Source organism: Metarhizium acridum (genome assembly GCF_019434415.1).
Source record: "Metarhizium acridum strain ARSEF 324 chromosome Unknown scaffold_466, whole genome shotgun sequence".
Classification (NCBI taxonomy): Eukaryota; Fungi; Ascomycota; class Sordariomycetes; order Hypocreales; family Clavicipitaceae; genus Metarhizium; species Metarhizium acridum.
Genome location: NW_027094038.1, coordinates 51,103 through 63,265, shown reverse-complemented (window position 1 = coordinate 63,265; position 12,163 = coordinate 51,103). Strand labels below are relative to the sequence as shown.

Here is a 12,163-nt window from a genome sequence, read left to right as displayed (position 1 = left end):
ATCCAGACTGGGAGCCGCAGAAGTTTGATGACGCAAATACACAGCATTTAAGCAATGATAAGCTCCCAAATCATGAGCGTTACTCCGAGTAAACAGCGGAATCTAGTGATGTAATCGAAGACAAGGCTAACCGGGATCCACTGACCGTGTAGACAGGGAATTTTTCAAGGACGACACGGCCAACTATCTTGTAAGGGTAGCATACCCTTTTCTAGCTACAACATATATGACGGATCACCCCGTCGTGAATTCCCCAACTGCCAAGACCACCGCGACGAAAATCGATGTCACAAGGCAGCTTGCCCGACGACCCATGAAAACCATGAGCGCGCTATCTACACCAGCACCGGGGCCGCCAGAAGTCTCCCGTGCATATATGCTAAGCCACGAATTATGGCCTTGGGCAACACTTTGTCCACCTGGATCCCACCCGCGCCAGCCACGACATCATGCTCTTGCGCATCTGTGAGTTTATGCTGATCGTGTCGACTATTTTTGTCAAGATATCAATCAGTCTGTTCCTAAAGCGACTCTTGTAAGTGGCTGCCCGCTTGTTGCCGTGATCGCACTATGCTGGCCATCTTAATCTCACACTAGCGGGACCTTTCTCGGACAGTTTGAAGACCGGGAAGTGGCAGATTTTCTTCTGGACCTTTATCGCCTTTAACACTATTACGAGCATGATCGATGCCATGGCCATCTTCCCTTAGTGCACACCGGTATAATTCAACTGGAACAAGGCCCTCCCGGGCAGCTGCTGGTCCGATGCGGCTATCGATGCACTCGCCCTCGCCCAAGGAAGTGCGCGTACTCCAGGCCATATCAACAAGATTAAGAGGCGCTAACTTACGTAGTTGTTGCTGCCGCCACCGATATTATCCTCTTGACACTGCCAGTTGTCTTCCTCTGGAAAGTTAAGATTGCTTGGCCGGTAAAGTTAGGCATTTGCAGCCTCATGGCGCTTGCATTTGCGTATGTCATGCCCTGGCATAAGAGTGAATACGTTGATAATTCGGTATACACCCACTGTATGTATCTAACTTACAGTCACAGAGGCGGCGCTTTCGCTGCTGTGCGCACTGCAATGGTCCCTGGCCTGACCACCACACGCGCCCCGACGTGTACGTATAGTTATTTTCATGCCGAGTGTTTTCAATTTATATTGAGCTTGTAGCTAACTTGATTTATTTTTCCGACAATAGGGGAATTGTTCCTTTATCTCTGTGGGCTACGTGAGTCTTGCAGCCTAAGCGACGCTTCGCGTACATGACTATTTTTCATAGAGACGCTAACGTCCACGACAGAATGGAAGCCAGCTTTGGTGTCATTGCAGCGGCCGCATCGTCGCTTCGTCCGCTCTTGAGCCGCAACGATGCCACAGCAAACAACTCGTTTGCGTCCAAGCATAGAAGAACTCAACCTGGCTCACTTCCAATTAACAACATGTATTCCGACGTGGATTCGCGCCGCTCATGGCTACAGAGATCTGGGCGAGGCCACACACACTATCGCCAATGCAAATCACGCTAACAGACATCGGACGGCGGGAGTAGCCAAGACCAACTATGGACGAGCAGGGGCAGGGGCATAGTCAAGATTACGGATGCCCACATCACGCGTTCTTAGGATAAGGGGCCATTCAGCAGGCTTGGTAATGATTTCGTGTATTCCATAGGATGTGTTTCATTATGGCCTTATTTTCCCCCAAGTGTCTCATTTTTTATATTTGATTGTATTAATACATACGTGACATACACACATGTCAGCCGATCGGCGGAGGCTGTTGCTGGCTCAATATTGACACTTACCAGGTGCCGAACCCAATGTGCCGAGTAGAATCGAGAAGTGCCGTATACGTAGTATAATTCCGTGTGGAATTAAAACGGCGCTCAAATGCGGAGAACAAGCCAAGGCGCTAAGCACACGACCCCTCTAATCTAGTCCCCCGGCTTATCTTATTTCCTTTATTGAGGGCTATTATCACCATGTAAATACCTTCTAGATAGCTTAGCGCATTATTTGACGCCACTAGTCGGTTCAAGGTTGGCGGGACCTGCGTGCCGGTATAACAAAAATACACACACACACATAAAGTTAGGAAACGTTAGGACCGGCGTTGGCTATCCTTCGATTTGACCCAGACTTTACAGATTACCAATAATTGTGATGGGCGTGTTTTGGACCTTAATCAAACGATTAAAATATCGCGTTAATAAGGATAATAGACCTTAATGCGTGCACGGACCAGATTCTGTGTAATTCGGCACATTACAGCGAGCCCTGTTACGGAGTACAGTAGACCTGTATCCGCCTCGCAGCTAGGATAGGCTAACTATTTTGAGCTCTAGTGTGGGTCCACGCTAGCTAAGCTAAGTTAGACCCAGATTTGTCAGCCTTTCACCCCAACAACCAGGCTCCAAAAATACTAACTGCAATCTCATTCTCTCATCATCTACATCATTAGGATAGGCTTATTGTCATTACAGCGACGACACCCCAAACTTACATCCCATGAGATTCGACACAACAATCAGCCAAGTCACGCACTGGCTTCAAGATATACCTATTAATTTTCAAAATACTGAGACCTCATTCCAAGTTAAAAGTCACGCTTCGTCAAAACGGAGAAAACTGTCAGACTCAGACCCTTTATGCGCATTAAAGCGCCGACTACTCTTATCTCTACCAGCATCTTTAAAGCAGGTGGAAATGGATTCTATGCAAGGGGCAGTTTCGACACCGAAAAAGCGACAAGCTGCCGATGACGCGAACCGAGATACTGACGATGAAAATGACAACGACCAGACACCACGAGGTGACCCTAGAAAAGAAAAGTTAAGAGGGAAGAGCACAGGAACCAGTGCTTCATCTCACACCAGCAGCACGTATTCTCGGAGTAGCAAGCGCTCCAGAGGATCTCAATCTCCAATAAAAATGTGGCCTCTGGAAGGACCTCTCGGCCATAAGCTTATGCGGGCGAATCAATTCGGCCATCACGTTCCGGTAGTTCAGGAGCTCATTGACCAGTTTGATGCAGTCAACAGAGGACGCTCCATCATGCCCAAATCTCTCTATCAGAGCCTCAGAGATGTTGGCGTGGGAAGATTATATGATGACATGTTTTTCGAGCAAGACACCGCGGCAGATAGGCCTTGTGATAAGGACTTGGTTCGGTATGCCCAGCGCATCGCTCAACATTCAAATACTTGCGCAAGCCAGCTGCAAGATGAGGGAGCATGGAACAACCTCGTGCATTCCCGCTTATTAGACTTGTTTGTTCATGACATGCAAGACGGACCAGACCATGGTATAATTGACTTTCTGCCTTGGTAAGCATGGCACTTGATGGAACTACGGGAAATTGTCCCTAACCTTTCTAGTTTAACAACAAACATGAACCTCAGTTATCATCGCTTCAGCGAGCCGACCAGCCGGGTTGACTACATTATCCGCATACTGCACGAGTCTCAGGATGATGATGTAGGAGACCATGAACCTCTCCAGTGGTTTGACTCTAACAGGATGCCATTATTGAATTGGACTACCGGCCAGTTACTCCCTATTGCCTTCAGTATCGAGACTAAGCGTTACGGTGGTGGTGTTGCGAAGGGAGAGCAACAGCTAGGTATATGGAACGCTGCGCAATGGGAATTCCTTATATCAAAAGCCGGAGAAAAAGCTGTCAAGGAGCTTGACTTCATTCCGGGCGTTGTGGTAGAGGGGCATACCTGGTCTCTTGTTATCACTACAAGGCACCTGAACAGAACGGTATGTAAGATATTCTTTCTCTGACACGTAGATTTTGCTGACTATCATATAGAATGTTTTCCCGGGCATTCAATTTGGAAACACGCACTCGATTATTGGTGTATTCCAGGTTATTGCCGGTCTGCGAATACTACGCACCTGGGCTATAGAGACGCTCTGGCCATGGTACAAAAAATACCTGCCGGGTATAGGCCAACCTAGTGCAAGGGACTTGGTAACGGGGGTAGGACTTAATGAGAACCGACTAATTTGAAGCTAGTATTAAAGCAAACATATAGCAGATAATTACAGATGTTTTACAAGGGATTTAGTTCGTTTGATGGTAAGGGTCGGGTTCAATTTATGTGGATATGTCAGGAGACCAATCGGTTTCCACGGCGCGTCTCAAATTCAACAGGGACGCGTGATTGCGTAAAGGTCTTCCCCCCATAACTGCACACATTAACAAAGACATTGTAAACATGCATCCATTCGTTTATCTACTACTACAGGTACAGGTTTCTATTGTCACCCATGTTTTCGACAAATCCGGCTTTGAATCCTTGTATAAGATGACCAGTAAGGATCTTAGTATCCTTGCTTTTTCATGTTTTGGTAACATAATGCGTGTTTTTACCCTTTTGCTATCCGGTCCTTTTGCCGTTCGCTGTAAATCACTCTTTTAATGCATTTAGATCTTACACTAAGGCCAAGTTCCACCGCGTCGGTGTTAGCAAGAGTCGAGTGTATAATTCAGCCGAAGGCTGACTCTACATTAATCCATAAGTTTTCCGAATAATGAGGGTTTGGTGCAGGCTTGACAAATAAGTTTCTATTGGTCCAAATTTTGTATGGGAAATCGCGAAAGAAGGCTGGATTGGTTGGTGGCTCTAGAAAAGTGGGTAAAGGACAGCCACCGTCTGTCGGTGCTTCTTTGTTTACTTCTCTGTTTACAATCGTTTACAATCGTTTACAATCGTTTACAATCGCTAAATTTGCCCAGCGATCTGTTCGTTTGCTTGGCCAGCAGCCTTTCTTCCATTATTGAAACAGATGTACCGCATGGTTGGGTATGGATTATGATTCTAGGGGTAATATTAGTCCTAGATCTGAATTGGCAGTCCATTGCCCGTCTTGCGACCGAACAAAATCACCAAGTAATTTCGTTAGCAGGAGGAAATCTGCCAATCCAACTACAACCTGTCTGGAATGCCGGGACCACCGCAATTCCGAGGTAACTGACACCATTGATATACTATATATGCCTCCCTAACCTGATCAAGCGTGCCAGGTCCAAAGGTGCCGTCCTTACATTGAGAAAGCTGGCTGTCCGTCCTACCTCAGCTGAGAGATCTGCCCCGAAAAGAACCGACAGAGACGCTGGCCTATCGCCTCCTAACCAGAGATCTGGAACCCAACCTACATCGCCAGAGAAGCTACGGCAACAACATACAGCTAGGAGTTTGTTCGGAGAGCCAGGCAGCCAGCCGCAGATAGTGCTGGGGACGCCGATCCCACCAACCCAAGCGAGCTCGCGGCTCTTCCGGGCTCTAGCTCCCTCACCGCCTGTGCCGCCCTCGACCGATCCTGTCGCCTCACATTCTGATCCATCTACTGTCCGAAGCAGCACGACTGGTGTGGACTACTCTTACCTGGCTGTTAGGTTCCACAAGGGCGGGAAGGACTCGCAAGATGATGCCTCCAAGGCCGGCGCCAGGGCCAAGCAGGCCACTATTCGGCGCGACCATCGTTCACGACGCCGTGCAGGGGAGGCTGTGTCACTAACTCCCACAATCTCTCAACTCGGCGTCTTTGAAGGTTCTGATGGTCCTGGAGAAGGTATCCTTGTGCTGTGGTCCCGGCAGTTTGTTCAAGCTAACCACGGAACGTAGCTGGGAGTCAAGATCGACTACAGGCAAATGAGCTCCCAGATGGGGATGGAATGACCAAGGAAGCGGATGACAGGGGACAGTTCTCTGAATCTGATGTTGACGTCGAGGACTATTTCAACTTGCTGCTTTCACCTGCTCGACCACGGAAGTACCTCGAACACCTAGGGGTAGAGTCTGATTCCGATCTAGGGGACGAAGACGGGAACGATAATAGCAATGCCTTGGACGAAAGCCCTCTTCGCTATTGCTCGCGGCAGCCTTCCAGAAAGTCAGGGCCTCGTCGCCGTGCTCGCCGTGGTCCTGCCCCTGGTACAGGAGGGCGGCCAAAAAAATCTCAAAGGCAAACTCGATCGTCGGGGCCGCCACGACGGTACCGGAGTCCAGTGATGATTCCACCTGAAGAATCGGCCGTATTTCACGCACAAGATCCGGTGTGGAATGGGGACCTGGACGCTTGCGCCTTGACCTGTCGTGATAAAGCAATCCTCCGTGAGTTCTGGACAAAGCTGGACAATGACCAAATGCAATTTTGTGGTCGATGTCAAGAGCGTTGGTTCCAGATGAAGATCGATTCTGATGGCATTTGTGCGCGTTGCTGTCGAAAGGATGATAAACGCGGCCCTGAAGAGCCGTACTTCTTCTCTGTGGACAACCAGTTGGATTTTGGCTCCGTACCGACTCAATTGCCTCAGCTTACACCTACTGAAGAGTCTTTAATAGGCCGTGTTCACGTCCACGTGAATATTATGCTTGTGCGGGGCCAGCAGTACAAATATCGGGGACATGTTGTTCACTTTCTCCGCGAGGTTGGCTTGGTGTACAACCAACTCCCGCTTTTGCCGCGGGAGTTGAACACTGTATTACTCCGTCCTTCCAATACGTCGTCCCATGCAAACCTTAGCCGGCAATTCACCCGCCAGTTCCGTGTACGCCGCCAGCCAGTTGCCATATGGCTTAACTACCTCCGGCGCCATCATCCTGGCTATCGATGCATCGTCATCGACGAAGAGCGGCTGAGTCAATTGCCTCAAGATGGCAATGTCCTGGACGACATCCCCCAGAGCCAGGTGGAGGCTGCCGAAGTTGGACCCGAGGAAGATGAGGAGGCAGAACCGGACCTGGAGGACGAGGCTGCGGTGCCGGACCTTTTGGCCAAGGACACGGAGCTCGATGCTCTGCGGTCTATTCTTGCCGGAGAACCAGAAGCTGAACCAAGGCTTTCCACAAGCTTCCAGGAGCAGGTGCAGCACGAGCTGCAGCTTCCGAATATACGGCGCACACCCATTAATGAGTTCAATCGCTCTCATGCCCTACTCTCCTTAGCTTTTCCCTGCCTCTTTCCTGACGGGAGAGCCGACTTTGTTGAGCCTCGGCTACGGTCAATCGACTACAAGGACTACATCGAGCACGCGATGCGCTGGCATGACGGGCGTTTTGCACGCCACCCGACCTTCCGCTTCGTCGCCTTCAATACTCTGATGCGGTCACAGGCCCGTGCACGGTCCAAATTCTTCGTGAAGCAACACGATGGTAGTCATGAACCGCTCACACGGGAGCAGCTTGTTCAGGCACTGGAGCACAGCGAGGACCCTGAGGCGCAGGTGCTAATCAACTCAATCACAAGACATGCGGTACCTATTCGCGGCACGCGCCCCTTCTGGAACAGGAAGAGGCAGGACCTCGAGGCCTATGCCTACAACCTTGGATGTCCTGGTGCATTCATCACATTCAGCCCGGCAGATTTACACTGGCGGAGTCTCTACCAGCACATGCCCCGATATGATGAATGGCTGGCTGCGTCCGAGTCCGAGAGGATGGGTCTCTCGCGCCAACTTTTGCGTCAGAATCCTCACATTGCTGCTTTCCATTTCTACCGCCGATACTGTTTCTTTCGAGATATCGTGTTAAGCAAGAAGTTCAACATTACGGATTACTGGGATCGGTATGAATGGCAAGGGCGTGGCAGTCCGCACAACCATGGCCTGTACTGGATGGAGAATTGCCCAAGAGTCGACATGGTGGATGAAGCCGCTCGTGATGTTTTTGCACGCACGTGGGGATTCCACATCACTGCCATTAATCCTGAGCCGACTAGGACTATGCCCCAGGGTGAGGGTAACCCCCTGAGCGTAGATCCACTGAGTACAGAACTGACATTCCTGCGTCTCTCACAAATCGTCAACCGCTGCCAGCGCCACAGATGCAATACCACATACTGCTTACGCGTAAGGAAGAGAACCGTTGATCTGGCGAGGGATATGGAAGGCGCTGCTGCAGATATCGAGGCGGCCAATGCGGCCAATCCAGAGCGGGAGTGTCGTTTTGACTTTCCTCGTGCCTTGCGGGAGCTGGCCGCAGTGATCAGGAAGGAAGGCAAGTCGTACTATGTCTTCGAGGCGGCGCGGAATGACAACCTCATGAATCACTTCAATCCCGCCATTATACTAGGCTGGCTAGCCAATATCGACATATCTCCTTGCACCAGCCTACAGGCGGTTATTACGTACGCTGCCAAGTATTGCAGCAAATCTGAGAAGAAGACTGAGCCTTACTGTAAGCTTGCAGACCAGGTTTTGCCGCACACGGCACACCTTCAGCCGCTATTATCCTTCTCCTCTCGCCTGATGAATAAGCTGATTGCCGAGAGAGATTACTCGGCGCAGGAGATTTCCCATCTTCTCCTTAACATTCCTCTGCAGGAAGGCACGCGGATGGTGGTCTCTGTCGACTGCCGTCCTTTGGAGCAACATGCACGTTCGTATCGCGTGGATGAAGATGTCAACGAGACCGTCGGCAGCTACAGGAGGTATCTCGAGAGAAATGACCAGCACGAGGATGCAACTTACCTCGAGTACCTGCAATCGTATAATCTCAAGACGTGGAGGAGACTCGCTGCCAACGCGAAGAAGAGAGTCCTGTCTTACTTTCCTCGATACAGGTCCGTGGAGGCATCTCCCCAGTTTGGTGACTTCTGCCGTGTTAAATTGATGATGGCTCATCCGCATCGCTCTCCAGAGGAGTTGCTCACCGTGGGCGGGCAGCGGTTCGATTCCTTCGCGGCTGCGTACAGGTTTTGCAGAGAGCAGCACCGTGACACCCATGCGGACGATCATTATGGGGAGCCAGATACAAATGAATTGAGGGCTGAGGACGACGAATTTGAGCTTGAGGTCCATGAAGAGCCCATTGTGGATGAAGACTGGCATGAACTCGCCCGCATGCTTCCCGACCGCCCGCTGGAGGAAGAGGATATCGACATGCTCGGCCGCCGAGACATCGACATCAATTATGATTGGACCCCTCACGTTGGACGGTATACTGATGACGGTATTCTCAAGGGCGACTACTGGAAGCAACGCAAGGCGGCAAACCGCCTTGACCTTGATGTGGATCATCAGCCCTTGGAAGCTCGAGATTCCCTAAACCGGGATCAGCGCTTAGTATACGATACCGTGATGGACCACTTCCTGAATCAGGAACCCTCTCAGTTGCTGCTCCATGTGGATGGTGGAGGTGGTACCGGGAAGTCATACCTCATTAATTTGCTCTCCGCGCACCTCCAAGCCGCTGCTGCCGGGAGAGGGACACCTGTTTGGCGTGCCGCGCCCACTGGCGTCGCGGGAAATCAGATATCGGGCACTACTTTGCACTCCCTGTTACACCTTCCAATCAACAAGGACTTCAAGCCCCTCTCGCCCACTGACATGGCCCAGCTCCAGAAGAAGCTGAAGGACATCAACTACCTGATCATCGATGAGAAGAGCATGCTGGGACTGCGACAGCTTTCTTGGATCGATGACCGCCTGCGCGAGGCGTTCCCGAGTAGGAATGAGGAGTTCTTTGGTAGTCTTAACATCCTTCTGGTTGGCGACTTCTTCCAGCTTCCACCCGTGCTACAGAAGCCGCTCTATTACGATAAAGAGGTGCAGGGAGTGGAGATCAAAGGCAGGAACGCATATAGACGCTTCGATAAATCAGTCTTCTTGAAGGTTGTCCAACGGCAACGGGGCGACGATCAGAAGGCGTTTCGCACAGCTCTCGAGGAATTGCGGCTCCTCCAACTGTCAGTCGAGTCCTGGAAACTCCTTTCCGGTCGAGTACAGGCGAAGCTAGATGATCTGGAGGTCGCCAGGTTCGCCAACGCCTTGCGAGTATACGCCACGAAAGATAGGGTGAACGAATATAACCACTACCACCTCGACCGCCTCGGCCGGCCAGTCATTCAGGTCAAGGCTAAGAATGTCGGCCTTGGCGCGGCTGCGGCGCCTGATGACAAGGCGGGCAACCTTGCGAAGCAGATCCCTATATGCATTGGCGCCCGTCTGATGCTGACATCTAACCTTTGGCAGCCAGTTGGTCTCTGCAACGGCGCTCGCGGTACCGTTTACGATATCGGCTGGGCACCGGGGGCTGACCCAGTCCAAGACCCTCCCTGTGTTATCATGATGGAGTTTGACAAGTACAGTGGACCTGTGTTCCTGACCACCGCTGATGGCAGAAAGATTGTCCCGATTCTCCCAGTAGACAGGGACTTCCTCATCGGAAGCACTCTCTGCACTCGCACGCAGTTTCCCCTGATCGTATGCTACGCCATTACGGTTCACAAGTCGCAGAGCATCACTGAAGATGTCATCGTGACAGATCTCTCCTGTCGGGACTTTCAGACTGGTTTAAGCTACGTAGCTGTCTCTCGCGTAAAAACGCTCCAGGGCTTGATGCTGGATGCGCCCTTTGATCGTGGTCACCTGTTTTACGAGTCTCCACCAGAGGGTATGAAGATGAAGATGAGGGATGAGCGGCATAGAAGACGACAGGTCCTTACACGGAATCCATATAGGTCAGACCACGGCTCTGCATAACTAGATAGCTAGCTAAATGTAATGGCTTAATAGTTGCTTGGCCCAAGGACTCCCAGCCTTCGGATGATCGTACCCCTTGCACCCACAGCTCTAACGTGCAAGGGGTGGCGTAGTATTTTAAGATATATTATACTACTAATATTTATAATATATAAAGACCTATTAGATCTTTATTAAGGAATTAGTTTTAATTGTAATAATAGCTATTATTTCCTAATTTATTAATCCTATTCTTATATTATTCTCTAGCGCGTTATTTGAGGTACTATTATTAGCGGTTATCTTCTAACGCATTATTAGAGCTTATTTAGTAATCGCTTAATCTACTATTTATATTAATTAAACTTAAGTTAGGTAAGTTACTTATAGTTATATAGTTCTTTTTCTCCTTATATTATAAGGTTATAACTTAGGTAGTATATACGTTATTCTTAGTATAATATAATTTTCCGTTTAATATCTTTAAATTAATCTATTATAATTTCAGTTATATTATAAGGGTTATTCTTCTTCCCTTTTATTCTTATAAAAACTATTTATTATCTTACTTATTATTAAGGTACGTATAATAATTATTATTATAATAAATAAAAGGTTTAATTAAGAAGTTTATATTTAATTTTAGATTTATCTTTCTTAATTAAAGAATTCTCTTCTTCTTAGATTCGTTCTAGTAAAGGTTTACTTTTTAGTAAGGGTATCTAGTATTTTTAAAAGTTATTAGGTATTAGTTAGGTTTTAAATTTTTAATCTTTATTTAAATTAATATTATTTATTAATGTAAAGCTTTCTTTATTACTTTTTATACTAAGATTTCATGCAAGTAAGTCTTCTTAGTTTATAATATAAAGCTTTTTACCTTTAAGAATTAGCTTTTATAGCTTCTTTAAAGCTTTATATTTATTTATAAAGTGTCTAGTCTTACTATAATTATAATAAGTTCTCCCCTTTTTCTTATTTATAGCATTAAGTTCTATAAGTCTAGTATAATACTCGTATACTATTAATATTTAATATAGCTTATTATTATTAGATTTATTAAACCTAATATATAATTTAAATTTTCTATAACTTTTTTTATAATATTACTTATATAAATAATTATTTACCTTAATAATTATTTTAATAAAGTTATTAAATAACTTAAGATAATCTTCTTAATAAATATTATTCTTTACTTCTTCTTTAAGTTCTTAATAAAAGACTTTTATTTTAAGTTTAATATTCTAGTTAAGTTCTACTATAATACGTTTAAATTCCCTAGCATAATAAGCTATAAATCTAATTTACTTAAGTTAAGTAAGCTATTATATAGCTTCTTTATACTTATTAGGGTTTTTAAATATAATAAGAAGTTATTCTTTAAAGGTTTTATAATTAAAGAAGATATAAATAACTTTTACTTTAGCTTTAATATTATATTTAAGATATATATAAAGGGTTAACTTCTATTATTCTATTACTTTCCTAGCTAAAAGGTTACTAATATAAAGAATTTATAACTTAAGTATTATATAGATTTTTTCGTTAATTTATAGATAAGCTTAAGCTTATATAAGAAAGTTTCTTATATTACCCTTATAGCTATTATATAATTTAAGCTTAAGGAATTTTAATATATTATTATTATTAATAAAGAATATAAGTGTAAGATTTTAAACTATT

The 12,163-nt window shown here is 46.8% G+C and overlaps 1 protein-coding gene across 1 annotated transcript; it reads left to right on the top strand.

Moving 5' to 3' along the window:
* The first annotated feature begins 2,463 nt into the window (after nt 1-2,463).
* Nucleotides 2,464-4,205, top strand: J3458_018245 (uncharacterized protein). The gene is made up of 3 exons (XM_007816380.2): nt 2,464-3,329; nt 3,381-3,768; nt 3,821-4,205. Exons 1-3 carry the CDS (start codon nt 2,512-2,514, stop codon nt 4,019-4,021), a joined length of 1,407 nt encoding a protein of 468 aa, XP_007814571.2. The 5' UTR covers nt 2,464-2,511; the 3' UTR covers nt 4,022-4,205.
* The last annotated feature ends 7,958 nt before the right edge of the window (nt 4,206-12,163 follow it).

Coding starts and splice junctions, on each gene's coding strand:
- J3458_018245 (XM_007816380.2), top strand. CDS start 2,512: ATGAGATTCGACACAACAATCAGCCAAGTCACGCACTGGCTTCAAGAT. Junction 3,330..3,380: donor ATAATTGACTTTCTGCCTTG/GTAAGCATGGCA, acceptor TAACCTTTCTAG/TTTAACAACAAACATGAACC. Junction 3,769..3,820: donor CAAGGCACCTGAACAGAACG/GTATGTAAGATA, acceptor ACTATCATATAG/AATGTTTTCCCGGGCATTCA.